This window comes from Prunus avium, chromosome 8 (assembly GCF_965620075.1).
Source record: "Prunus avium chromosome 8, drPruAviu1.hap1.1, whole genome shotgun sequence".
NCBI lineage: Eukaryota > Viridiplantae > Streptophyta > Magnoliopsida > Rosales > Rosaceae > Prunus > Prunus avium.
Window position 1 is genome coordinate 39,668,784 of NC_142291.1, and position 23,681 is coordinate 39,692,464.

At 36.3% G+C, this 23,681-nt stretch overlaps 5 protein-coding genes across 8 annotated transcripts; 2 read left to right on the plus strand and 3 right to left on the minus strand.

Moving 5' to 3' along the window:
• Nucleotides 1-326: 326 nt before the first annotated feature.
• Nucleotides 327-3,081, minus strand: GH3.9 (putative indole-3-acetic acid-amido synthetase GH3.9). The gene is made up of 4 exons (XM_021964406.2): nt 2,709-3,081; nt 2,512-2,613; nt 1,095-1,918; nt 327-999 (listed from the first exon to the last, which is right to left on the minus strand). Exons 1-4 carry the CDS (start codon nt 2,996-2,998, stop codon nt 410-412), a joined length of 1,806 nt encoding a protein of 601 aa, XP_021820098.1. The 5' UTR covers nt 2,999-3,081; the 3' UTR covers nt 327-409.
• Nucleotides 3,082-6,158: 3,077 nt separating this feature from the next.
• LPA1 (tetratricopeptide repeat (TPR)-containing protein) lies at nt 6,159-9,504 on the plus strand. 4 transcript variants are annotated; one of them, XM_021964409.2, is made up of 9 exons: nt 6,169-6,496; nt 6,786-6,889; nt 7,134-7,269; nt 7,522-7,753; nt 8,031-8,188; nt 8,334-8,522; nt 8,656-8,756; nt 8,887-8,983; nt 9,247-9,504. In XM_021964409.2, the coding sequence occupies exons 1-9, from the start codon at nt 6,254-6,256 to the stop codon at nt 9,319-9,321; spliced, it is 1,335 nt and encodes a 444-aa protein (XP_021820101.1). In that variant the 5' UTR covers nt 6,169-6,253; the 3' UTR covers nt 9,322-9,504. The 4 variants fall into 4 exon arrangements, 1 of the variants encoding a protein (XP_021820101.1); XR_015826213.1 differs by lacking the exon at nt 9,247-9,504 and having other exon boundaries at nt 6,159-6,496; nt 8,334-8,581; nt 8,887-8,906; XR_015826212.1 differs by lacking the exon at nt 9,247-9,504 and having other exon boundaries at nt 6,161-6,496; nt 8,660-8,756; nt 8,887-8,982.
• Nucleotides 9,505-10,909: 1,405 nt separating this feature from the next.
• Nucleotides 10,910-11,451, plus strand: LOC110761831 (protein RALF-like 33). The gene has a single exon (XM_021964411.2). The coding sequence runs from the start codon at nt 11,027-11,029 to the stop codon at nt 11,375-11,377; it is 351 nt and encodes a 116-aa protein (XP_021820103.1). The 5' UTR covers nt 10,910-11,026; the 3' UTR covers nt 11,378-11,451.
• A 492-nt stretch (nt 11,452-11,943) lies between these two features.
• On the minus strand, nt 11,944-13,595 carry LOC110761832 (heat shock factor-binding protein). The gene is made up of 5 exons (XM_021964413.2): nt 13,460-13,595; nt 12,982-13,035; nt 12,780-12,803; nt 12,662-12,704; nt 11,944-12,302 (listed from the first exon to the last, which is right to left on the minus strand). Exons 1-5 carry the CDS (start codon nt 13,460-13,462, stop codon nt 12,157-12,159), a joined length of 270 nt encoding a protein of 89 aa, XP_021820105.1. The 5' UTR covers nt 13,463-13,595; the 3' UTR covers nt 11,944-12,156.
• Nucleotides 13,596-14,362: 767 nt separating this feature from the next.
• LOC110761781 (galactinol synthase 2-like) lies at nt 14,363-23,653 on the minus strand. Its single transcript, XM_088245909.1, has 6 exons — nt 23,377-23,653; nt 15,654-15,764; nt 15,536-15,621; nt 14,932-15,255; nt 14,707-14,841; nt 14,363-14,599 (listed from the first exon to the last, which is right to left on the minus strand). The coding sequence occupies exons 1-6, from the start codon at nt 23,651-23,653 to the stop codon at nt 14,402-14,404; spliced, it is 1,131 nt and encodes a 376-aa protein (XP_088102035.1). The 3' UTR covers nt 14,363-14,401.
• Nucleotides 23,654-23,681: the final 28 nt, after the last annotated feature.

A 23,681-nucleotide genomic window follows, 5' to 3' on the forward strand; every position in this document is an offset into this window, starting at 1 on the left:
GAGAGGCTTAAAATTGACTGTTTCTCTGTATCCCAAATTAGTTTTCTTATTTATATGGATTCAAAACATAAAAACTCGTCGTTTTCATTTGATCTAACAAAAGCAAGAGCAGAGGTTGATTTTATTAGCGTTCAAATTTTTGTCTGGTATATTGATCTGTTTTGTTTTCTTTTCATGCAAGCAAGCAAGTAATTAGACCAAGACAAGAATTGAACTTGAGCAGACTTGTTTTTGTCTTTTCTTCATAGAATTAAAATGATGATACAAACATTAAATTAATTAAGGTGCATAATTATTTTATATCCTCTGCAGAATGAGATGGCAGATGCATATTTAAATCTTATTGCACTACCTTTGTTAGTTGAGTAGCAGGGAAATGAAGAGTAACAAAAAGAGTTGTAATGTATCCCTATAATAAAGGGATCCACTTTGGATCCCTTGGACTAAAGAAACAGGCCTTGACATTAGAATCAAGCAGCTTAAGCGCCTTATTAGACTTGATGCACCTTGGAGTTTTGTACTGGTTGATTGAACCCCCTTGGCTAATGAAATAGTCCATCAATTTCTCGAACGTGCCGGGCTCCACCACACGTATCTCAAGCGGGCCCACTGACTTGTCGTGTGTGCGGCATCGACGGTAGATGTAGTCAAGCTCCTCTTCCACTGCAATGCAGCATTCTTGGAGCACCTTATCCACATCAAGTGTTGAAGAGTCCAAATCCACCACTGATGATCCATGGTGTATGATCTCCCAATACAAGACGTAGTGACCGGGCAAATGTGACGTGTCCGCATAGCTAGTGTACTCCACAAGCAGAGCATTGAAGGGCTCTAGCAATTTTTTGGCTACACTTACGCTTTTGTGCAAGTCCTCTTCATTGGTTTTGTCATTGTCGATGCTGAGAACAACATTCCTCCTACAAATGAACCTAAATTGTGGCGCTTCGTTGTGAAATCCAGTCACTTGGAGCACATCACCAATTCGATAACGATATAATCCTGATTAAATCCAAATCCAAATCCAAATCAATCAATCTTTGAAAAATTAAACCTACCTAGTGCTAAATGCTTAGTGCTAGAAATATATATCTTACCAGCAAAAGTGGTAACCACCAATTCATAATAGCAGCCAAGCCTCACTTGCACCAAATCAACCAGCTTATCATTACGCACCTCCTCGTCCTCATCTATGTCCATGAGCCGTGTCCCGTTCTCTCCCAATGGTATGAATTCAAAATATCCCATATTGGGCAAAAGGGTATACGCCACGTCAGCAGGGTCACAGAGGGGCTCCAAGTTGACACCAAAGTAGCACTCTGAGGAAGCATACATGGTGCAAACTAAGGGAAGTTTTCCATCGCTATAATACTCTAAAGCCGGTATATATTGTGCCATGGACCCCGTGACCACAGCCTCAATGTACTTGGCTTTAGGCCAAAGCTGGCACAGAATTCCCTTCCATGATGTTTGGCTACAAATGTCCTTAATCTCATCAGCTAAACTAGGATTAGGCAGAGAAAGCAAGGGAGCCATCGATAATCGGCATTCGGGGTCTGTGATAAAAGGGTCTAATTGTCCAGTACGTATGTCATTGCAAAAATTGACCCAATTACGTTCAAGGAACGAAATCGCTCGTAGGAAAGCGGATGCAAAGACGGCCCCGAGCCGCAGGACTTGGTGGCGGTGGACAAGGCCTGATAAGAGCTGGCAATACATGCTTTGGTTGCTGTCATTGCAAAGAATGGTCTGGTCAGGGCTTGTGCCATTGTTGAAAGGGTCGAGCCCCCGGCACTTGAAGTGGCTGCTCTTGTAGTAGCTGGTAAGCACCGTTCGAGCTGGCAAACCACAAGGTGTTGACATTTCTGCCTTCACAAAGTAGAGGAACATAGCCTTGCCCTCGTCTAGACCAGGGACATACCTGCAATATTTAGAATATCGAACACATGGGAATAATTGTAATCAAAATCATGACCAGCATACAGTTCTTGCCCTTGACAACCATCAATATATTATACAAGAGATAGTCTAAACTACTCTAAATTAATCTAATCTACAAAAAGAGAAATTCAAACTTGTGCAAGAGGACGGGCTTACTGCCTGACCAATTGACCTAACACACATTTGCATCAACATATTAACTTTAATATTTCGGTTAGTGGCTTGCACATCAAAATGGAAGAGGATAACATTTTTAGGCTAATAGCCTTGAAGAGGATAACATTTTTAGGCTAATAGCATTGAAGAGGATAACATGTCCCATCATCAGGCCATGTTCTCAACTGTGCACAATCAAGCACAGTGGTTGGATAAGGAGATTAGCTAAACTTTTTAACAATAGGGATCGTTTGTTATCACTAGCAAAGAATTTGGTCAAAAGAAGGGTAAAGGAGGCTATCTTTACTTAAAACGAATATATGCACAAATATTGTGGTTCCCTCCTAGAGGGGAAATATTTCAAGTTCATAGTAATGCATGAGATGTGAATGAAAAGAGAAGTTGTAATTAATTAACTGGTTCATAATTGGCATAATGAGATTATATAGAAAGGTTCGACGATCCAGATCTTCTGCGATCGATGGCATCATCTTAGGCTTTCTGCCTGAAGTTCCTGAGCTGCAAATTTCCATAAGCAAAGTACATCAAAATTGATCACATGTAAAAACAAGTAAAGAACCCATCAAAGAGGAACAGAGGAAAAACAGAGATACCTGCATAACATTTCAGTTATTGGGTGGCCAGTAATGAGAGAAGAGTCTTCACCATTAGCAATTCTTTGGATGTAAGGCTGAATGGCCTTGTAAGTAATGACTGGGACACATTGCTTAAAAGCTGATACATCTTTTGATCCCTTCATGTACTTACTCAAATACTCGGTTTTTGAATTTCGTGTTAAGATCTCTTTTAGAAATTTGAACTGAACTTTATCAGCCTTGGCTGTGAGCCTCTCAATCTCCTTCAATGCCTCCTCACCTTTGTACTCTAGTTTCTTCCCATCCATGTTGTTAGTAATTAATTATAATCAAGGAAGCAGAAGAAACTAGAGTAGAAGAAAACTCTTGCTGCTAAATAGTTTTAGAAACCAATAGGAGGGTCTATATATAATGAGTTTGGCTGTGTTAGATGATTCTCACAGGTGCTTTGCATTTTTAATTCGCTTCTTTTCTTTTTTCTTCCTTTTTCTTTCCACATCACTGCAACCTAATTGGGAACAGTTGGTGCTGACGACATCCAAAATGTGGCCCCTACATATGAAATGCAGAAATCTGAACAATCTGGCCCCTACGTATGATTTGTAGAAATTGTAATTATATATAATTTAGTTAAGCATGCATCAGATATAGCAATTTGTCTGCATGGAATCCATGATGTGTTTATGATGCTCCTACTATTATTCATTTCCTTTGTATGAAAATTTTAAACAATACATGCATGAATTTCAAGTTAGGAAATTCTTAACTGAAGAACTTGAATAAATCCCCCCATGTTTGTTTAATCATGTGGCAAACTTTTGCCTGAGAAATTATTAATCACAACTTTGTCAGATGTAAAATAATGAAATTTGGGATGATTTTCTTGCATAGTACACCATAGAACATGATCATGATGCATCATCCTCATTTTTTGGATAAGGCAATTGGAGAAGGGGGTTCTATGGAGATTAAGTCCTTCATACAGATAACGGGGTGATGGTGATTAAAAGCACATAATCATGCGTCTACTTTTAAATTTGACAACAGGACAATGTGACGTACAGTTTCAAATACTGATTGATTTTGTTTACAACACTGAAATCACAAGTATCTGGTTCTTACATCATGGATTGTCCACATGCTAGAGAGAGAGAGAGAGAGAGAGAGAGAGAGAGAGAGAGAGAAAGAGTTTTTTTTTTGCTCTTCTTCTTGTGTCAATCAAAGTGTGCGTGAGTAGGGAAAGCTCTAAAACCAGTAACTTTCTTTCTAGTAGTATATGTTCCCTTCTATCTCTCAGAACAGAATGTCAGAATGTGACGTGTAAAACACAAATTTAAAAAAAAGAAGAAGAAAGGAAGCCCCCTCTGTTCCTCTACTTCTGCATTAAGTCTCTATAGCAATATGTACTTAGTGGTTAACAAGCTGTACCTGCACCAGAAAACTGAGCACTTAAAACCAACCAAAAAGGCAAGTTGCACTTGCAGTGAAGGCATCAAAAGGTCAGTTCATTCAAGCGTCACACGATCCCCATTAACCCTAAAGTAGTTATTCTTAAACTACCATATTTATTAGGACATTGAATTCGATTACAAGGAATTGCAGCTTCTCTTTATATGTTGGGATTTGATCGATCGATAGATAGGCTTTTTCTACAGTGACAACCAGAAACAAGGAACAATCTCAGCCATTCAATGAGTTGATCAAGATGCTCAAGAGGGCTGCCGACTGCCCTGCAGAAAGAAAGAAAAAAACATCCTCATCCAAAATGGGAGACCAATTAACTGGTGTCATCGTCAGCATCTTTAATTAAGAAACAAATGTACGAAAAGTCCCATATGTTTAATTGATATTTCTTCCTCTGCATGACAGTTGTAGGTAGACATGGTTGTAGTAGTGAGATTGAAATCTTTTCCTAAACCAGGCAAGTTGTTGATGGCGTAGAAGAAAGTAAACTATACTGAGCTTGATTTTCCAAGGTCAGCTTGTGCTGCTAAAATTATGGTGGGGGCGTGCCTAGCTTCCACTCAAAATTTATGGTGCCCCCCCTCCATCTCCAATATCTGCTTTGCTTTGGAAGTATTCTCTCTATGATATTCAGCACTCACTCACTAACCATACAATAAATAAATAAATAATAAAATAATAAAATTATGAGCCCCATGATCCCATATATATATATATATGTAATCTTGGGGTGCCTTCTTTCATGATTATCCACCATATCCAGTTTGGATATCCTTATTTCTTGAATACAATCATGCTCAGAATGGCAGTATCTTTATGTGATCACTGATCAGGTAACTATTTCGTCAGCTAGCCTGAGGCCCAAACAGATCAGATCAGATCAGATCAGATCAACAGCATGCATGTGACTATTTCTTGAGTAAATATATATATATATATATGAATGATATCCGGCAATCCTAGCAGAGGAAATCAAACAGAGGATCCGGGTTCTACAAAAATTAGCGCAAATAACTTTTTTGACAGGAGAATCATTCTCAATGTCTATCTGATAAGATTGAGGTAACATGGGGTCTAAGACTCTAATTAAATCATTTACTACAATTCAAAAAGACAACAGAAATGTTCCGTTGGCAAGTTGGTATATAATCTTATGCCGATACATATGCATGGTACCATCTGCAGGTTCTAAATACTCCTCCTCCACCAAGGCATCAATCCCTCCACTTTATGATGAAAGCCTACCGCTATCCCCCTCCTGCACTCACCCGAACGAAATAATCAAAACATTTAAATGTGAAAGCGCTATTAATTTTTTGCTTTTGGAATTGGAAGCGCGGACGCGGCGCGGCGAAATCAAGCGCTGGAATTTACTGTTTCTGCACAAGCATATGAATTATGTACTCATATGGTGTATTGATTCAAATAGGATGTTGCTTAGCCAAGCAGAGCCTCACAGGACATAGGATAGTAGGTGTTTGGTTGCTCTCTATCAGAGAAAAGGGTTTTTGTGGTATCCACATGCATAATGCATTATTATTTTTTTAGGGTTTCAACTTTAGCTTATTTGGGCTAGACTAGCTTTTGGTGTCAATAGAATCCATTCCTTTTGTTTTGTGTCTAGTCATTTTATAACTTTTGCCCATCACTTTTGTTCTTGGATGGATGGGGGCAGACTGAAACCAGGGTAGAGTTACCTTTTAGAATTAGAGGGACTTTCTTTGGGCAACTCTGGTTGAATTTAATTTATTCATAATATACCTTTGATATGTTTTCAGGTGAATTTCAAAAGAACCAATTTTTCTACCATTAAAAAAACAAATATATTAATATGACAATAATTTAAAAAAAGAACAGGAAAAAAAATTGTAAATAGGCCCGGTGTTTTAGTGACGGTAAAATATCTGTCTCATTATTTGCCTTTGGTGACGGTGGATTGGGGACACAATCTCAGACGTCGGTTCTGCGGCACATAAAAAAGCGTTCCCATGCACGGACGGCTAGGATCTTGTTCTGTTGATGCAGAGATGACACTAGATTTCTTCGCTATCTTGTTAGACTGTTAACGGTCGAGAGTGCGAGTTGGTAAAACTCGCTCAATGGCTGTGGCTACTCTGGCTCTGCACCAGCAATGGCTCTCCTTCTCGAACCCAATAACAAGAACAAGGCCATGGCTTCCCGGCAGAACAACCACCCTTACCCATTTGCAAATCCATAAGAACTTGGCCGGTATCTCTCTCATTTCCTGCTGCTCTTCTTCAACTTCTCAGTCCACTGATGCCAATACAGAGACCGCCGAGTCTTGTGTCAATTTGGGTCTCCAGCTCTTCTCCAAAGGACGGGTATATATTCTCCTTTTCCCTACGAGCCATTGCAATATTCAATTTAACTGAGCTAAGTTTACGTTTTCGTGAGACGGGTATGCTGAATTTTGGTGATTCCTTTTTGTTTTCCCATAATATATGAGCTAAAATTGTTCTTCTTTAAGGCTATCAAGCAGAAATATCGTATCTTTGCAGTTGGTTCTTTATTTTTATACGTTTAAAAATTTATTGTTGCTGACAAGAAACTGTCTTTTTGGTGTATGAAAGTATTTGATTGATATTATGGCCACGATCCTGCACTTTTCAGGTTAAAGATGCTTTAGTTCAGTTTGAAACAGCACTTAGTTTAGATCCCAACCCAATTGAAGCACAAGCTGCGCTGTATAATAAAGCCTGCTGTCACGCCTACAAGTAAGAATTTCATAGCTTTTGCATTGGCTTTCCTCTGTATCTTATCATTTGTATTCAGGAAAGGCCTTTATCCAATCACAAACGCCATAACTGTACCGATTATCAAGCATCAAACCTGATCAGATTTCTCTATCTAAAATGCCTGAAGTTTATATTTTTCTATCTGAAACTAATCCAGAATTTAGCCCTAACTAATTATTGGCTAGGCTGATGGATATTGTTTTTTGTTCCCATTTTGAGGAAGAGGGGAAGGAAGGAAAGCTGCTGATTGTCTACGTACTGCCTTGAGAGAATATAACCTCAAATTTGGCACAATTTTGAATGATCCTGACTTGGCCTCTTTTAGAGCTTTGCCTGAATTTAAGGAATTGCAGGAAGAGGTTTGTTACTAAACTCAAAGTTCAAACTGTTCACTTTTACATTGTTTTACTTCATTTGGATACTATGGATGCTTTGACAGTTATTTTGTACTGTAAAGACTTTAGAGTGCATCTCATCCTCTGGTTCTTTCAACCGGTTGGAGTATGAAAGTGATGGAATCACATGAATAGCTGTTAATTACTGTTGAAACCTTGCCATGATTTCTTCCATCCTTGGACATCCTTCTTAACAATTATTTATTATTTGTACAGGCTAGACTAGGTGGGGAAGATATAGGCTACAGTTTTAGGAGAGATCTCAAACTCATTAGTGAAGTCCAAGCACCATTCCGTGGGATTAGGAGATTCTTTTATTTAGCATTCTCGGCAGCTGCAGGAATCTCAACGTTCTTTACTGTACCCAGGCTGTTCCGTGCAATTTCAGGAGGTGATGATGCTCCTGATCTCTGGGAAACTGCTGGCAATGTCGCTATTAACATTGGAGGTAACATCTAGTGCTTTTACTTGCATATAAAAAGTATGGTTTTTCCCCTCTTTTTTGGTACAAACGTACTGAGTTAATCCATATATAGTGCCTGTGATGAGATAACCTTGTTATAAAGAATAATCCTACATCGGTCTTTTTGGGTTGGATGTTCATTGACAGTTATATCTTCTTTCAATTGCTTGGGAAACTAAAGAATTGAGTACGATATTGACTGAACTTTTGTTTTGTGACCTGCTTTTTAACTTGACTAAGCTTTTGAATCAGTAATCTACAGGTCTTATTGTTCTTGTGGCGTTATTTTTATGGGAAAACAAGAAGGAGGAGGAACAACTTACACAAATATCTCGTGATGAAAATCTATCGAGGTTGCCATTGCGCCTCTCCACCAATAGGATTGTTGAACTTGTGCAGTTGCGAGACACTGTTAGGCCTGTGAGTACCAATGCTTACTTTTTTCCAATTTCTGGAATATGTCTATGTTGGTTGTACGTTGGTGCAGTGCATTTTGTTCTCTACATCTGTTTTCTGTTTTCATTATCTGGAATATGTCAGTGATTAGATAAAGTCTATGATTTAGGTTATTTTAGCAGGGAAGAAGGAGACTGTTTCCTTAAGCATCAAGCAGGCAGCAAGGTTTCGAACTGAGCTCCTAAGAAGGGGTGTTCTTTTAGTTCCTGTCATCTGGGATGAAGTTAGGGCACCTCAAATAGAGAAGAAAGGCTTCGGTGCACCTTCAAAGGCAGCTGCGGCTCTTCCTTCCATTGGGGTAAGATGCGGAGTCTCCCATCTATAGTTTGCTTGCAAGCATCATCCTTCTAGAACTAGGTGAATTTCCTAAACAAGCTTTAGATTTCAATAGTTTACTTCATTCTTCACACAATCTAATGGCTCCATGGTAGGAAGAATTCGAAAAACGAACTCAGTCTATAACTGCAAAGTCAAAGTTAAAAGCTGAAATTCGGTTCAAGGCTGAGGTTGTATCCCCTTCAGAATGGGAAAGGTTACATGCTACTCTATACTGCCTCCACACTTGCTTCACCACCAATTTATTATTCTAAATGACAAATTGTTTCATGTTTATTTGCATTATTTGGTTCTGTATGGCTAAAGATTTCATAATGCTTGTTTAGGTGGATAAGGGATCAGCAAAAGTCTGAAGGAGTCACTCCTGGTGAGGATGTCTATATTATACTGCGCCTAGATGGTCGGGTTCGAAGGTCAGGCAAAGTAAGTGCATGTATGGCTATTCAAGTTCAGGATTTGAGTTTCTGACCCCCTACTGCCGTCATTCAGGATTTCCTGCATTTCATTTCAAATAATATTTACCCCAAAACGGAGTTCTTTTCCATTCTGTGCCCATACACTAAACGTTTAAACTGGTTTGACTTAAAAGGAAAACTTAAATTCCGAATGTCTTCGTCTCCTTTTCCTTTTTCATTTTTGTTGTTTTTGGAGTAGAATACATCTGTAATACTCCCATGTCTTTGCAGGGCATGCCTGACTGGCAACAAATTGTCAAGGAGCTGCCACCAATAGAAGCATTGCTTAGCAAACTAGAAAGATAGGAGCCACCTCTTCTTGTAGATGCCTCTGTGAGGCAATCATCTTATTCTTACACTTCCCCTCCCCCAATTTCTAATATTTTCTTGGAATTGAATACATCTGTAATATCCTCAGCATCTTGAATTTTGAAAGGCGGTGGAAATAAATCTTGATATTTGTTATAATATATATATACATACAATGCAGTCTCTTGCTATACTCTTTAGATATTTTTTTTTATTCAAAGCATACAACCGTGCGGCTATACTATTTAAAATTTTATTTATTTAAAGAGTACCGCCACGCGGCTATACTCCGTAAATATATTTTTTTTATTCAAGGGTGCGTCTATACGATTTAATTTTTTTTTATTTAAACAGTACAGCCGGGCGGCTATACTCTGAAAATGTATTTTTTATTCAAGCGCCGTTCGGCTATACTATTTGAATATTTTTTTATTTAAAGAGTATAGCCGATCGGCTATTCTCTGTAAATATATTTTTTAATTCAAGGCGTACAGCCGTGCGGCTATACTGTTTAAATATTTTTTTTTCAGGCGTACAGCCGCTCGTCTATACTCTTTAAATATAATTATTTATTCAAGGAGTACAGGCGTCCGGCTATACTATTTAAATTTTTTTAATTTATAGAGTATAGTCGGTCGGCGATATGCTGTAAATATATTGTTTAAGCCGTGCGGCTATACGATTTAAATATATTTGTTTATTCAAGGAGTACAGCCGCTCGGCTATACGTTTTATTTATTTAAAGGCTATACTCTTTATACAATTTCTAATATTTCCTTGGAGTTGAATATTGTAATATCCTCAACATCTTGAATTTTGAAAGGCGGTGGAAATAAATTTTGATATTTGTTATAATATTTATACAATGCAGTTTCTTGGTTTCTGTTTTTATTTTTTGGGTGTGGTTGAGCATTTTATTCTCACTAACTCTCTTCCCAGCCCTTCCATGAACTTAAAGAAAAGAAAAAAAAGAGACTCGTGCCCCAAACCATCATGCAATTCCTTTTCTTTTCTCACCCCCAACTGTCCAATTGGGTTATTATATAGAATTTAGAAAAGCTGTTGTTTTCAAAAAGAATAGTCTATATATACATATAGATGAAGCCTGAAGTCTAAATTTAAAGTCGGCTTAAGTGTTTCCAAGTTGTTGTAAGTGCTGGTTGTCACGAATTCAAAAACAATATCAATGTCAACGATTGGAATAAATTATATATATATTTTCATGAGTCTACCGTCTACTTGTACTCTGTTTGTTGATATAAACGATTGCGTAAATCACAAAACTTGGATCTTTTCTTTCTACATTTTGTTTTTAATTTCACAAAGGCTAAAAGAAGATGGTTTGGATTTGACGTAATTAATCTAGCAGCATTATTTTCCATTCCAGTAGTGGTTGATTTCCCTTTCTTGGTAGGTTTTGAACAAGTCCCAGATTCATCCAATTTCAGCTTTCTTTGCAGCAATTACAACAAGTTTGAACTGGTGTGCCGAGGGTCAATAGAGTAATTAGCCTCGTTGAAGAAATCAGAATCCCATTCCATTAAATTAGTCTTTCGTTCCTTCTTAGGTTGGCTTTCTTCACTTGTTCTTATTATTATAAAACTGAGTCCAAGATTGAGACTCAACTACTTTAAAACTGGTTGGCAACCAAAACTACTCTATTTTCTTGTATAGGCCAAGACAGCAAAACAGACCAAAAACTATGCCCAATTCCTCTTCTATTTTTCTCTTCGCCTTTTACATGTTCACGGCAACTCTCATCATCTCCATTTGGACCGTCCATGCAGGCAGCAATCACGGGTTGACCTGGGTTCCGGGCAGAACCCGCTGCCAGGGTTCGATTGCGGAGTGCATGGCTGATGATGAATTTGACATGGACTCTGAGATCAACAGGCGGATACTGGCCACCTCACAATACATCAGCTATGGAGCTCTGCAGAGGAACACTGTGCCATGCTCTCGCAGAGGTGCGTCCTACTACAACTGCAAGCCAGGTGCAGAGAGTAACCCCTACAACCGTGGATGCAGTGCTATTGCTCGTTGCCGTAGCTGATCAAAAGTGTAGCCTATTTTACTATGTTTATGCCTTGGATTGTTGTGTATTGTAATGTTCATACTCTTGCTTTATCTTCTGTTTTTATCCCAACTTCAATACAGTACCAGACTTCAGATAAAAGAAAACACACAAGTTTCTCTCTGAAATGTTGAAAATTAGAAAGCGGATCGTCTCAGATTTTGCTTTACTTAAGCAGGCAATGTTTCTTGGTCAACCTTGTTCTTTAACTTAAGAATCTATCCTCCTAATGAACTTTTTGCTTTCTTCTTTCTTTATGTCTTCCCACTTTAATGCGTATGTCTAGTTAGAGCCAGAGTCGACCCCATCAAGGGCCTGTTAGTTGCAGAACCAAAAAGTGGGGAAAGGAAAGGAGTTGCAGGATCATGGTGCCAGGATTTTATGAAATATAAAGATGTTATTGAATGAAAATATTTTCTCAGCAAACAAACGCTCTCAGAAATTCATATTTAAAAATACATACAGCAGTGTATTGGTAAACGCTTTAGACAATTCTGATAACAAATCAGTCTTGAAACAGGGCTACTAGCTGCAAATACAATCAATTATCAAAAATCATGTCATATTCATGACTTTTGCCTAACATGGCCCATACAATTAAAATTTTGTTCGAAAGATAAATTAGCTACAGGAGCACATTGGAAGCTTATAATCTTCATAGTAACAACAGCTTTAATCGCTCAAGCACACATACAGAAACACAGACAAAGATGGCAAAAAGTTAAAAAACCTCGTCAAATGTTCACTTATGACTAATTTTATGCAGAACCTTCTTGTTCCTTCACTTCACCTGCCTCTGGCTTGGGCTGCTGCACAGGAGATGGAGAGCCCTCGATTCCCATCTCTGTTCTTAGGTCGTTGATGCTATGCTCCAAGTCATTTATGCGAGTTCCCATCTCGTCAAGTGAATCACAGTTAAGAAAACATAAAATAGATTTCATTTAAATAGATTTCATTTAAACCACTACAATGATATGACACAGACAGTAAGGTTTCAAACCCATTAAGGTCCAACATATCTGAACTACCAGCCAAAAGCAGAAAACATTGATACGCCTAGTTTGTAAAAACAGCTTCATATGGTGGCAGGCCAAACGACAATTTTAAGGCTTTCAATAAGCATACATAAACCAAATCATTTATATTAGCTTCATTTACGTTAGTTAGACAAATTAATAGGTGTACCTCCAGAAGGTATCTAATAAAATTGACGAAGAACCAAATTTGCGATTGTAAAGATTAAAGAAAATGGGGAAAGGATATTCTTTGTAACGATGGAGTCGGACATTGTTTGGAACCGAGATTGCTGCAGGAAGAAATTTTATTAGCAACAGTCAGTTATGTGACCAACATAAGCTCTAACTTTTAACTCACAACTCACCATCTGCTGAAGAAGGTTTTGCACCTGCAAAAAATAAATGCACAAAAATTATGACAAGAACACTACAGAAAACAAATATTACCAACACAAGATTCTTGTATAAATAATCCAATAATGTTAAAGTCCTACATTCTTCAACAACTATCATAACTCATAAGCTATGCCGACATTTATGATGTTGCGAGAATATCAAGGCACTCACAAAAGCAGACATGTCTGCGGTGCTTTGCTTTGAATCTTCTGAATCATGCCCATCCTGCCAAGATAAACATATCACAGTAAATCAGGCACTTGAAGTCCAGAGTGTTTGAAATGGTGGAACTAGCGACATGTCGTACTATCAATAAGGCATAAAACGACGCACAATTGAGCGAGTTGCAACAACCAGTGAGAAAGGCAAAACATTTCCGGTATAATTCAAAACATACAAAACAAAATCTTGGCATCCAAATTTGAAACTACATGCATCGCAATTTCAAATTTCAAAAATAGTAGAAACCATGGAGTTAGAACAAATCTAAAGACAGTAAACACACATTTTTTTAATGGAATCGGAGTTGAAATATTAGGAACCCTAGCGGCTTAATTGTGCGAAATTAAATGATTTATTTCGAAGAAAAAAATCAGAGAAAAAGAAAAACAAGAAAACTAGAATTGAGAAGAGATAAGATTGCCATTACCATCCTCTAAAAATTTCGGAAACGACCTTCTTGCTCCAACCTTCCGTACAGTAGCTCTACAAGGCTATTAGCTGATGCGTGGATGATTTTGGGTGCGGCGTGGCCTCTGGTTTATATTTCCGGTGCTGCGTTTTAAGGTCAAGTTACATATATACCCTTGTTTGGACAATAAATTAATATTTGTGCCACCCGACGCAAGGGGGTATGTTAGGGTCATTTTGTCATGGAACATATTTGAATTCAAAATTATATCTAAGAAGGCAAGAATGGGCACTTTAGTCAGAGCAGGAAAGTCGAAGAATTGATGTTGAAAAGAATAGCGCCACTGAAATTTCAAATTTTCATTATCCCAAAACCCTTTTCTTCTTAGAATTCTTTTTTATATTTTATTAAATAAGCCCAAGCAAATAGAACAAGGCTGAATGAGATACAAGGCCCAAGAGATAGGCCACGCACAACAATGAACAACCCAAAATTTTTCTATACTTGAATATGAGCGTTCAATTCAAAATTAACTATTAATTATGCATGGGATAAAGTATGTACCGATATCAAGTAGATGTTTTGATCTATATAAATTGCACTAATGGAAATGTGAAACAAGTAGATGTTTTTTTTGTGTGTAGATTATGCTTAACAGTAAACTCATATAAAACAGCTGAAGAATAGAAAATTTATAAAATTACAAAACAAACTTGTAAAGAAACAAACTCAGCACATGGTCTTGTTGTAATTCCCAAATACTTGATTAAGAAATTTTCAAAAGCTCAATAATAACAGAAAGGAAGTATGTAATTGTGCTTTTCCTAGCTATATATGTTAGAAAGAAAGCAAAGCAAAAATGGGAGTTCATTGCTAATATGTTTGAGCTCCCATCATCATCAAGCTATGGGGGAGGGAAAGGGGAACGGGGGACGGGGCTACTCAAAGTAAAAACTAGAACTAAGCAGCAGAAGGGGCACTTCTTCCTTCAACAATGTCACTGAGTGGTTCCGGGTCAACCAAAGTAGCAACAGCAGGAGCCGCCTTCACATCCAATGACTTGTCTTCGTAAATGTCCCACCATTTCTTCACCAGCAGTTTTATGTCTTCTCTTTCCATGTTCTCCTCCTCCCTTGTGTACCTCCATGGCTTTGATCCCTATAATAACATTAATTCATGTTTAATTAGTATTACTAATAATAATCCATCTTATGCATAATAATTTATTGGTTAATCCATTTATGATATCCAATCCAATTACTCACCGCAGCACAATAGTGAACAACTTTGAGTGTATCAAGCTTCACATTCTCAGGATGTCGCCATAGCATAGCCAAAACAAAGTTGTACTCGGAAGGGATAGGCTTATAGATATCCCTAAAGAACACGTTCAACAAGTCCTGGAACACAGAAAAGAATTAAATTCCCAAAACTATGATTATTAATTTATTAATGAAGAAAATATTAGCCATAATTAATTAATAAAGTACCTGCTCAGCAAATGGAGTGGGAGGAGTAGCTTGGACGGCATCCAAGAGGTCATTGTAGGTGGAGATTTTAGGCTCATACACAAACATGCCGGCGTTGAAGTAAGGCGGGGGTGGAGAGCCTAACTCAGCTGCTGGCCACTGAACCTTTTCCGGGCATTGTTGGCAATATCCAATCTTGTTCTGAGGGGTGTGGCTCCATGTTTTCTCACAGAAGCAGTCCATGACAGCGTACAAGAAACCATCTGGGAGCTCAAAAAGATGGTCAATATTCTCAAACACTTGTATGTCTCCGTCCAAATATATCATCTTGCTATACTCCACAAACTACGCAAAACACAATTGAAATATATGTAACCACACACAAAAGGATCCATGCATGCATGCAAGAAGATTATATTAGAATTAGCTAGGGTATATTTATCATAGAAAGTCTCCGGCAAGGATTTTATGCCAAATATATTAGTTAAAGACTTCTAATCTCAATCATTGGATCGCATTAGAAAAATATTACATGGATGACTGACATTATGAATCCTTAATTAATTCTTAACACAAATCCTTACTGGAGAAGCTCCCTCTGTATATGTTTATATATGGTAGATACCTTAAAAATCTGAAGCTTGGAGTAGTTGATGACATAATAAGCCCTGGCAAACTGGGTTTGGTGGTTCTCCGGCGGGTAGACAGGCTTGATCTCCCGGACAATACAGCCTTGGGATTCAGAATGTCCCTGTGGTCCTGGGGAACATCAGGAAGCACCGCCACGACAAGTGGGTATTGGGACTTGGCCTTTCTTAAGCCCTTAGCCAAACCCACAACTCCCTTCACATAGTCTTGTTAGACGTGTAGATGTCTAACCCATTAAAGTGTGGTCTTATAATCATCAAAGGATTCTAAGACTTGATATCAATTAGGAGTTCAAATACAACTAAACCTGCAGCTCTATTAAAGTTAGTGTTTTAAGGCTAATATAAGAGCTAGAAGGATTCCTATCTTAATTGTGGATTAGAAGTTATAAACCTAATGCAATAAGGACTTCTTAAGAGTTTCTTGATGGGCAAGACTCTTAGGAATATGCATATAAATACAAGTGCCCCTGCTCAACCGATTAAGCCAATCCACACAAAAGAATTCACCCCATCTAGAATGAGTGTATGAAGGATCGGATTGAGGAGAAGAGCTCTTGTGTATATTCTTGATATTTCGACAGTTTCTATGACATACCAAAGATATGTGTTCTACTTATGTGCAGTCAATAAAGTTTACATGTGGTATCAGAGCCTAGTTGCATATTTTAGAACCGATAGAAATTACCCACCTTTTATGTTACTCTGCAATACGGCTCTTTGGAATTAATAAGGCGACAATTCTTCCTCTTTTGCTACCTCTTGACAAGATCCACTATTCTGATTTTGAGGTATGCCCGTTTTTATTGAATCTAACTTGATTGCGCTGCTTTTGAATTGGCTTCAACAGACTTGTGTTGTCCATGGTTTTATGCCTCACTAAAAGTAAACATAAAGTTTGTGTTTTTTATTTTATTTGTATCCTTAGTTAATATGTAGATTGATGTTGGCTTGTTTTCGTTTGACTTACCTTTTGACTTATCAACATCTATGCGGCATATCTCTTCCCATTAATAATGTATAATAATAAAGTAAACTAAGGAAAAGTTTTGAGGTCCTATGGAAATTGACTTAAGCATGTATATGGTTTTAGTTTCAATCTCAAATTTTGCAGCATGATAAACATGGCTTCAGTTTTGATATCTCCTCAAGCATGCTTAAATTTCATAAGTTGGATAAGTATTTTCTTTGCGGCAAAAGAATACATACACAAGTATATATATATTTAAGATAAAATTGGGGTTTTTAGTTTCAGCTTCAGTCATTGATGTTAAATTGACCCAAGCATGTTTTGTGTTGATTAAGTAATCGCATGTCATGAACTGTTTTTCTGTGACTTATTTGGAGAAATTCATTTATTTATTCCATGATTAATTTAACTCAGTTCTAGGTTTTAATATCAGCATAAAAGTGTACATATGCGAAAGGTTATAAAGTACCAAACCAGAAGGATAAAACCTAAAACTGAAAGTTACAGAAGCAATGTATTGTTTTATTAACCTTTATTACACCAACATATTTTGTTAAGCGTGTTTCGATATACAGCTTTTCTCGTTCATGCTTGAAGGGTTGAGATCAAAGTTTCAAGAGTTCTTGTTTCAATTTAAAGAGCGAAAGCAACCTAGTTGATTAAAGAACCTTTGATTCTAATAAGATTGGTTATTAAATGTGATAAAAGTATAAAGTTTTAACTTTATCATATTTGGAAGTTTTATGATCATAGTCTACAGATATTCTCGCAATGGTTGAGTGAGCCAAAGCAACTCAATCATTAATAGTTTTCTGGATTTAAGGAATTGATCATAATTGGCATTGTAGGTGAAGGCATGTTAAAAACTCTCTGTCCAAAGATGTGAGTGGTTTAACATGAGTACACTTATAATGGAACAGCATGGGAGATGAACTGCATGAATTAGCAAGGAATTTCTTCAGTCCAAAGACGTGGGAGTTTCTTTGTTTAGGAAATTCGTGTATGTTCATGTCCTAGTGTTGAAAACATGTTTAATTCTCTACCCAAAGGTGTGAATTAATTATGTTTGATTGAGGATATGGGGACAGATTGATTGTATGATATATTTTGGAAGATTTCAGTTATGTCACAATGAACCTTAACTCCATTGGCATACAAATTTTTGTTCTTGTTATACGGATTGTAACATGTTTAAGTTGTTGATGATAATTTGATATTGGTGATCTTGAATAGTCATGAAAGTTAATGGTATGACAAAGAAATAGATTTTTGGTTGATCACATAAAGGAGATATGAGTATGAAAAATTGATTGCATTAATTTCTCATATCAAATATTCTCTCAAGTTACACTACAGTTTCTGATCACTATTAGTTCACATCAAGGTTTATGCATATTCATAGAATGTATGCAATTTTGGTATTTGTGACTTGATTGATCAAAAATTTGTGTTTTCTTTTTTGGTTATGTATGGACATGTTTTGATACTTGGCTATTTTTCATATGCAATCAAGTGACTGTTTTATAACATACAGCTGGATTGATTCATACGTGTAAAAGGATTGATACATATTTAATTGGATTGAATCAAGTAAAGTTGGATTGATCTGTAAGGTTGTGTTCGTCATATAGAATGAAATAAAATAAAGTTGGCTTGTTTTAAATGGTATGGCGTACTGCTGCAAGTGTTTTTGAGGCATGATTGGTGTTATATTTGATGCTTTCAGTATTGGATAAAGGCAAACTTGCCTTGTGAATATATATTTACAAGTATTAATTGTGGTTATATCACTTGCATTTAAGGAATATCACCATTTTATTGCCATTATAGTTTTCAATTCTTAGTTTATCGACGTCTAATTATATGTCATGTTATATAGTATTCATGCTTGATATTAAGAAATATGATCGTTTCACCCAAGAAAGGATAATTTTGAATGATAACCTAAAGAAAAACTTGGGTTTTGCATGGCAAATTTTTTGGATAAACTTTTTTGTTTTAATATGAGGAAAATGTCATGCTATATGAAGTTTAGATCTTGCATTAGAAATAAGGATAATTAAATTTTGAGGAGCATATTGATAGCATTCATAATTCTATAGTTAACTAATTTTTCCAGTTTTGAACCATGCTGCTATGATGTCTATTTACATAATGTTGTAGTACGAATTAATTTGTGATAAAATTAGGCGATAAGGATCTTTTTCTAAGCTTTCTTTAGACGCTGAATTCATGAAAATATATTGAGAATTGAATTTTTGGTGAATTTATAAAGTTGAAACAGATGCACAGGAATTTTCCTGACAGTTTCTGCATTATGAATAAAGATTGTTGAATGACTCACTTAAAGATCTTCAAATGAACTGAATTTTTGATATGTTGAGCATATACGTGTCTTCGTGAATTCTGAAAAGTCTCGTGATTATTGGATGTATAGATTATTTGTGAGAATTTTATTAGTGATCTGTGTTCAGGAAAAGTATGTGCTGACAGATTTTCTGAGTAACCTTGTAGGTCAATTTCAGACTTTTTAATTAGCTATAAAACGACTCATTAATTTTTCTGTTTGAAGATTAATGACTCTAGTTTGTTTGCATTAAATTTGATACTAATCCGATTTATAAATTAATTATGGTAAATTCTCAAGTAATCACATATCATTTCTGGAAATTTCTTGACAGTTTTGTGCATTTAGGCTTATACTGTGAAGTACATTAGGAGCCCGCCTTGAAAGTTCTTTTACACTTTTTTGTCACAGTTTTTCTAATCATAAGGTTATTGGTGCACTATATATTGAAGTAGCAAAGTAGTGAGTGTTTGCCCAAGTGGGAGAAGTGAATGTAAAGTTTTGGGCTTCACACTCAATACCTTATTATCTTTTCTGGTTTTTGACACATTGAAGTTTTCTGAGTACTAATAAGCATACTTGGAACTGTTTGGATGACTGACTGTTTCGTTTTGGCTATTAAAATTCTTACCATGCTTATTGTTTTCTACTTGGATTGCTTAAAGAAAATTGAATATCGGTGTTTAAGATACGAGTGGAATAAAGTTGAATGCTTCCATTACAGTTTTTGTTTTTCTCATCTACATGCAACTTACATGTAAAGTGTTGTTTGAGAAAGAATTGAATAAATTAAATTTGAACTCCAACTCTAAGGATTGGACTGCGATAAAGTTTTATAATGTATTCATTCATTTTATATAGTATTGATCCAATTTTGTAACATGCAAAATATATGTTTTGATGAGTGGGAGCGTTTAATGATCTTCTTTGAGGATGTATTCGGTAATTTGGATATTTCTGATTAATCGCTTAACAATCTAGTTTTGCATTAAGGATTTTAAGGCTAATAAGAACAAAGTTTGGTTTACGTATGTTATATGTTCTTATTATTTCATGCAGTTTTGTTCAAATCTTCAGTAGTTAATCAATGACTTTTGCCTTTTCAATTGAAATTTGTGATTGCTAATAAGCATTTGGATTTTGGTTCATGCTTGTAAGGGAGAAGGCAAAAGAAAGAATTTTTTTTTTCCAGTGGTTCATTGATTCATTGAATAAGGTTGTTTCATACTTGTTACAATTATGGTTATGCCGTTAAGTTTTGATATGTAGAATTAGTGGGAGTTGAGTTTTATTCCACTTAATTTCGTTATTTTCTTGGAGACAGTTCAGTTATTTTGTTTACTACTGTTTGGTTCAATTCTTTTAATAAATTATGTGACTTCAGTTTTATATTTATTATTCTTGACAAATGAATCCAGTTACATGTCATCATGCAGTATAGCTAGCTACAGTCACTGCATAAGACATGAATTCATACCAGAGTCATTAAGGAGAGATCTTGGTAATCTCTAAAGGGAGGGCGTATGAATGAAAGTGACCTTTGTAAACACAAATTAAGTTTGGTCATGATCATTCTGCATTCTAGTCTTGACGGAAGTCTCATGTGATCTTGAGAGCTTGTATGTGTAATTGTAAAGACCTTGAAATATAGAAATGTTCAATAAGTCTTGATAGTTCCATGCATGTTCTTTTGATTGACAGTGACTTGATTAGGAATTATAGTTGAATTGAATTCCATAGGCCTTACAGTAATTGATATTGAGTTCTTGATGATCATTAGACCAAGTGGGAGAATGTTAGACGTGTAGATGTCTAACCCATTAAAGTGTGGTCTTATAATCATCAAAGGATTCTAAGACTTGATATCAATTAGGAGTTCAAATACAACTAAACCTGCAGCTCTATTAAAGTTAGTGTTTTAAGGCTAATATAAGAGCTAGAAGGATTCCTATCTTAATTGTGGATTAGAAGTTATAAACCTAATGCAATAAGGACTTCTTAAGAGTTTCTTGATGGGCAAGACTCTTAGGAATATGCATATAAATACAAGTGCCCCTGCTCAACCGATTAAGCCAACCCACACAAAAGAATTCACCCCATCTAGAATGAGTGTATGAAGGATCGGATTGAGGAGAAGAGCTCTTGTGTATATTCTTGATATTTCGACAGTTTCTATGACATACCAAAGATATGTGTTCTACTTATGTGCAGTCAATAAAGTTTACAAGTCTTTGTTGCCTGCCAAGAAGGTGACATAGGCTTTGCTCACGGGGTCCATAAGATTTGATTAGCAAATGACGAGACCAAGAACAATACAAGAAAAAAATCAACACAAAGAAGAAAGATGGGGGGTGGAGGGTTTTGGAGAAGGGTTTCTGGGTCTTTATATAAGATTTTGGAAGGAAATCTATTGATAAGACTTGTATCTCATGAAAGATCTTGATTATATTGCCATTTTTACGTAGAATGCGAATAATTATTTGTTGATTATATAGCACTCATTTGATCAGAAGGGGTGATCAGTTCTAAATGGAAATTAATTTATTGTAAACCGAAATGAGAGATGAATTATCATGAAATTAGCCCAATAAAAAGGGTCATAAATAAAACGTTGCGTCGGTCTCAAGAAAATTTAAAATTATCCATTTGTCCAAGATTCGAAAGCAACTTCGATCAAGAGTACTAATTGCTTCCTCCGATTCTTATGCTCATTTTCTACGATTGATTAATATATTAGATTATTATAAATAAACCCAATCCTAGGCATGTATTTATAAAAAAACCCACACACTATTTAAACATAGAAACACACCCAAAATCAACAATTGTATATTTTTTGAGTGTGTTTATAAATGGATTTTGAGTGTGTGTAATGATGAAACCCCCTTAATATATTGCAATCTATTTTGTGAGACTCAATCTAGTAACAACATTGTTTTCGGGTTTCAGATTTTATATATATTTTGAAAAAATAATAATAATAAAATTGAAAGCATTACGTTGACTCCCAAACATTCCCTTTCCGGCATGAGTATTCATTCCTCAAATGTCAATGAACAAAAGAATATTCCATTTTATAAATTATTTATGTACTCTTGGGTCGCAAGTATACAGATTCAGAATATTCTACGTATATTCATTTTATGGATTCCGAAAAAATTAAGGAGAAAAAGAATAGAGAGAGAGACAGAGAGGATTGGGGGCTCGAAAAAGGGCAAATACTTCCTTATTCCCATTTCATTGTCCCTTGGGAAGGTTTTTTTGGTAGAAAAGAAGCTCGGGACGTAATCAAAATCACCAATTGATCCGTTGGGAGATATTCACTGATTTCTCGATGATCAGACTCAATTAACATCCACCATCTTGCTTGATCATCGTCCTCAGCCTCAGCCTTAGTCGTTTATCAATTAACTTCTTTATTACGAAATATAGTTGACCGCTTTTAGATTCCGAAAAATTATAAGCTAGAAAAGACATAGTGAAATGGATGTCTTCTAATATCACCAGTTGTATAATTGTATGGCCTAGCAAACATGACAGACGATAACCAACTGATACACAATGATGGAACAACAATTGCAAGAACAGAACCAAAACCCTATGCTTCGTGGAGTACGGTACCAAGTTAAAACAACATAAGAAACAGATGCGTTGTTTATGAGGATACAACATTTTCGGTTCCTTCTATATTGTGAATTACCTACTATTGCATGTATAATTACAGCTATTTGGCTACCAGTCATGATTTATACAGAATATCATCCAGCAAAACTTACCAAGAGTAGAACTGATTGATGTATATGTTTTTGCGCAGTGTTTGGGGACTTCCAATCAAATTCATTTTTTAACACCTTCATTGTAATCTATTTGCCAGCTAGGTGTGCTCAATTTAAGGTATGTTAGATAAAGTTCTGGCAAACATAACTCAAAACAAATCTAAGCCACGACAATATATAAAGGTAACAAGATTTGTTGTGAGTTATGTTCTCAAGCCCTGCTTATGCTAATAATTGAAGATATGATACAAAAGACATGTATGGTAGGAGCTTACTTACCCAATACCCAAGAGAATAAAGCAAGCACTCCCTCCAGCCTCTAGAAATACAAAACGCATACCAGGCCAAACAGAGCATGAACTTCAGCTAAGTTTTCACCCTTATAATCCCATGTTCTCATTGTGACTCACACGCCGGTCGGAATAAACTACCAGTGAATCACTGACAAACCTCATCCCAAAATAACGAAGCCAATTTTGATCCATGTAATGGAAGATCCATGATACCTCCAGTTACATACATTCCAAGGTATGAGGTAAAGAATTTATACCAATCGATTACTAAGAAATTGAAATAACTACTACAGGTAGCAGAAAATGGAACGGCATTTAACAAAACAAGTATCAACCGGTAACCACTACTGGTTCAGCAAGCGTCAAACTTAATTACACATCTGAAGTGAGATCTAATTCAAGCATTGCACATACCCAATTAGAATTCAAATACCAATGCATTGGTGACCAACAAAATGAGGATTGGGTTTCAGAAATCTCTTGACTATACACATGGTGAAATAACACCCATAGACCACAAATCCCATATCTTCCAAGCAACAGCTGACAACTGAACTCTCAGCTGTTGCTTGGAAGACTTGTAATGCTCGGACAATCTTATAGCCACAAACTGAACTGTCAGCTGTCACGACCTGATCAGCATAACCAGTATGTACAATAATAGTAACTCGAGCCAATCCATGATGCAGCTTAAGATTACTAAACTCCATGGCTTATACAGTTATAATACACAAACAC

What these genes read in the sequence shown, in the direction of transcription:
- LOC110761781 (XM_088245909.1), bottom strand. Translation starts at nt 23,653, where the DNA reads ATGGAGTTTAGTAATCTTAAGCTGCATCATGGATTGGCTCGAGTTACT. An exon ending in TGTTGGTCACCAATGCATTG is followed by an intron (nt 15,765 to 23,376) that starts GTATTTGAATTC and finishes ACGTCTAACAAG; the next exon opens with ACTATGTGAAGGGAGTTGTG. An exon ending in TTGTTCACTATTGTGCTGCG is followed by an intron (nt 14,600 to 14,706) that starts GTGAGTAATTGG and finishes ATGTTATTATAG; the next exon opens with GGATCAAAGCCATGGAGGTA.
- GH3.9 (XM_021964406.2), bottom strand. Translation starts at nt 2,998, where the DNA reads ATGGATGGGAAGAAACTAGAGTACAAAGGTGAGGAGGCATTGAAGGAG. An exon ending in ATAACTGAAATGTTATGCAG is followed by an intron (nt 2,614 to 2,708) that starts GTATCTCTGTTT and finishes GGAAATTTGCAG; the next exon opens with CTCAGGAACTTCAGGCAGAA. An exon ending in GGTGGTTACCACTTTTGCTG is followed by an intron (nt 1,000 to 1,094) that starts GTAAGATATATA and finishes GGATTTAATCAG; the next exon opens with GATTATATCGTTATCGAATT.
- LOC110761832 (XM_021964413.2), bottom strand. An exon ending in CCGCAGACATGTCTGCTTTT is followed by an intron (nt 12,804 to 12,981) that starts GTGAGTGCCTTG and finishes TATTTTTTGCAG; the next exon opens with GTGCAAAACCTTCTTCAGCA. An exon ending in AAAACCTTCTTCAGCAGATG is followed by an intron (nt 12,705 to 12,779) that starts GTGAGTTGTGAG and finishes TTCTTCCTGCAG; the next exon opens with CAATCTCGGTTCCAAACAAT.
- LOC110761831 (XM_021964411.2), top strand. Translation starts at nt 11,027, where the DNA reads ATGCCCAATTCCTCTTCTATTTTTCTCTTCGCCTTTTACATGTTCACG.
- LPA1 (XM_021964409.2), top strand. Translation starts at nt 6,254, where the DNA reads ATGGCTGTGGCTACTCTGGCTCTGCACCAGCAATGGCTCTCCTTCTCG. An exon ending in AGCTCTTCTCCAAAGGACGG is followed by an intron (nt 6,497 to 6,785) that starts GTATATATTCTC and finishes TGCACTTTTCAG; the next exon opens with GTTAAAGATGCTTTAGTTCA. An exon ending in GGGTTCGAAGGTCAGGCAAA is followed by an intron (nt 8,984 to 9,246) that starts GTAAGTGCATGT and finishes ATGTCTTTGCAG; the next exon opens with GGCATGCCTGACTGGCAACA.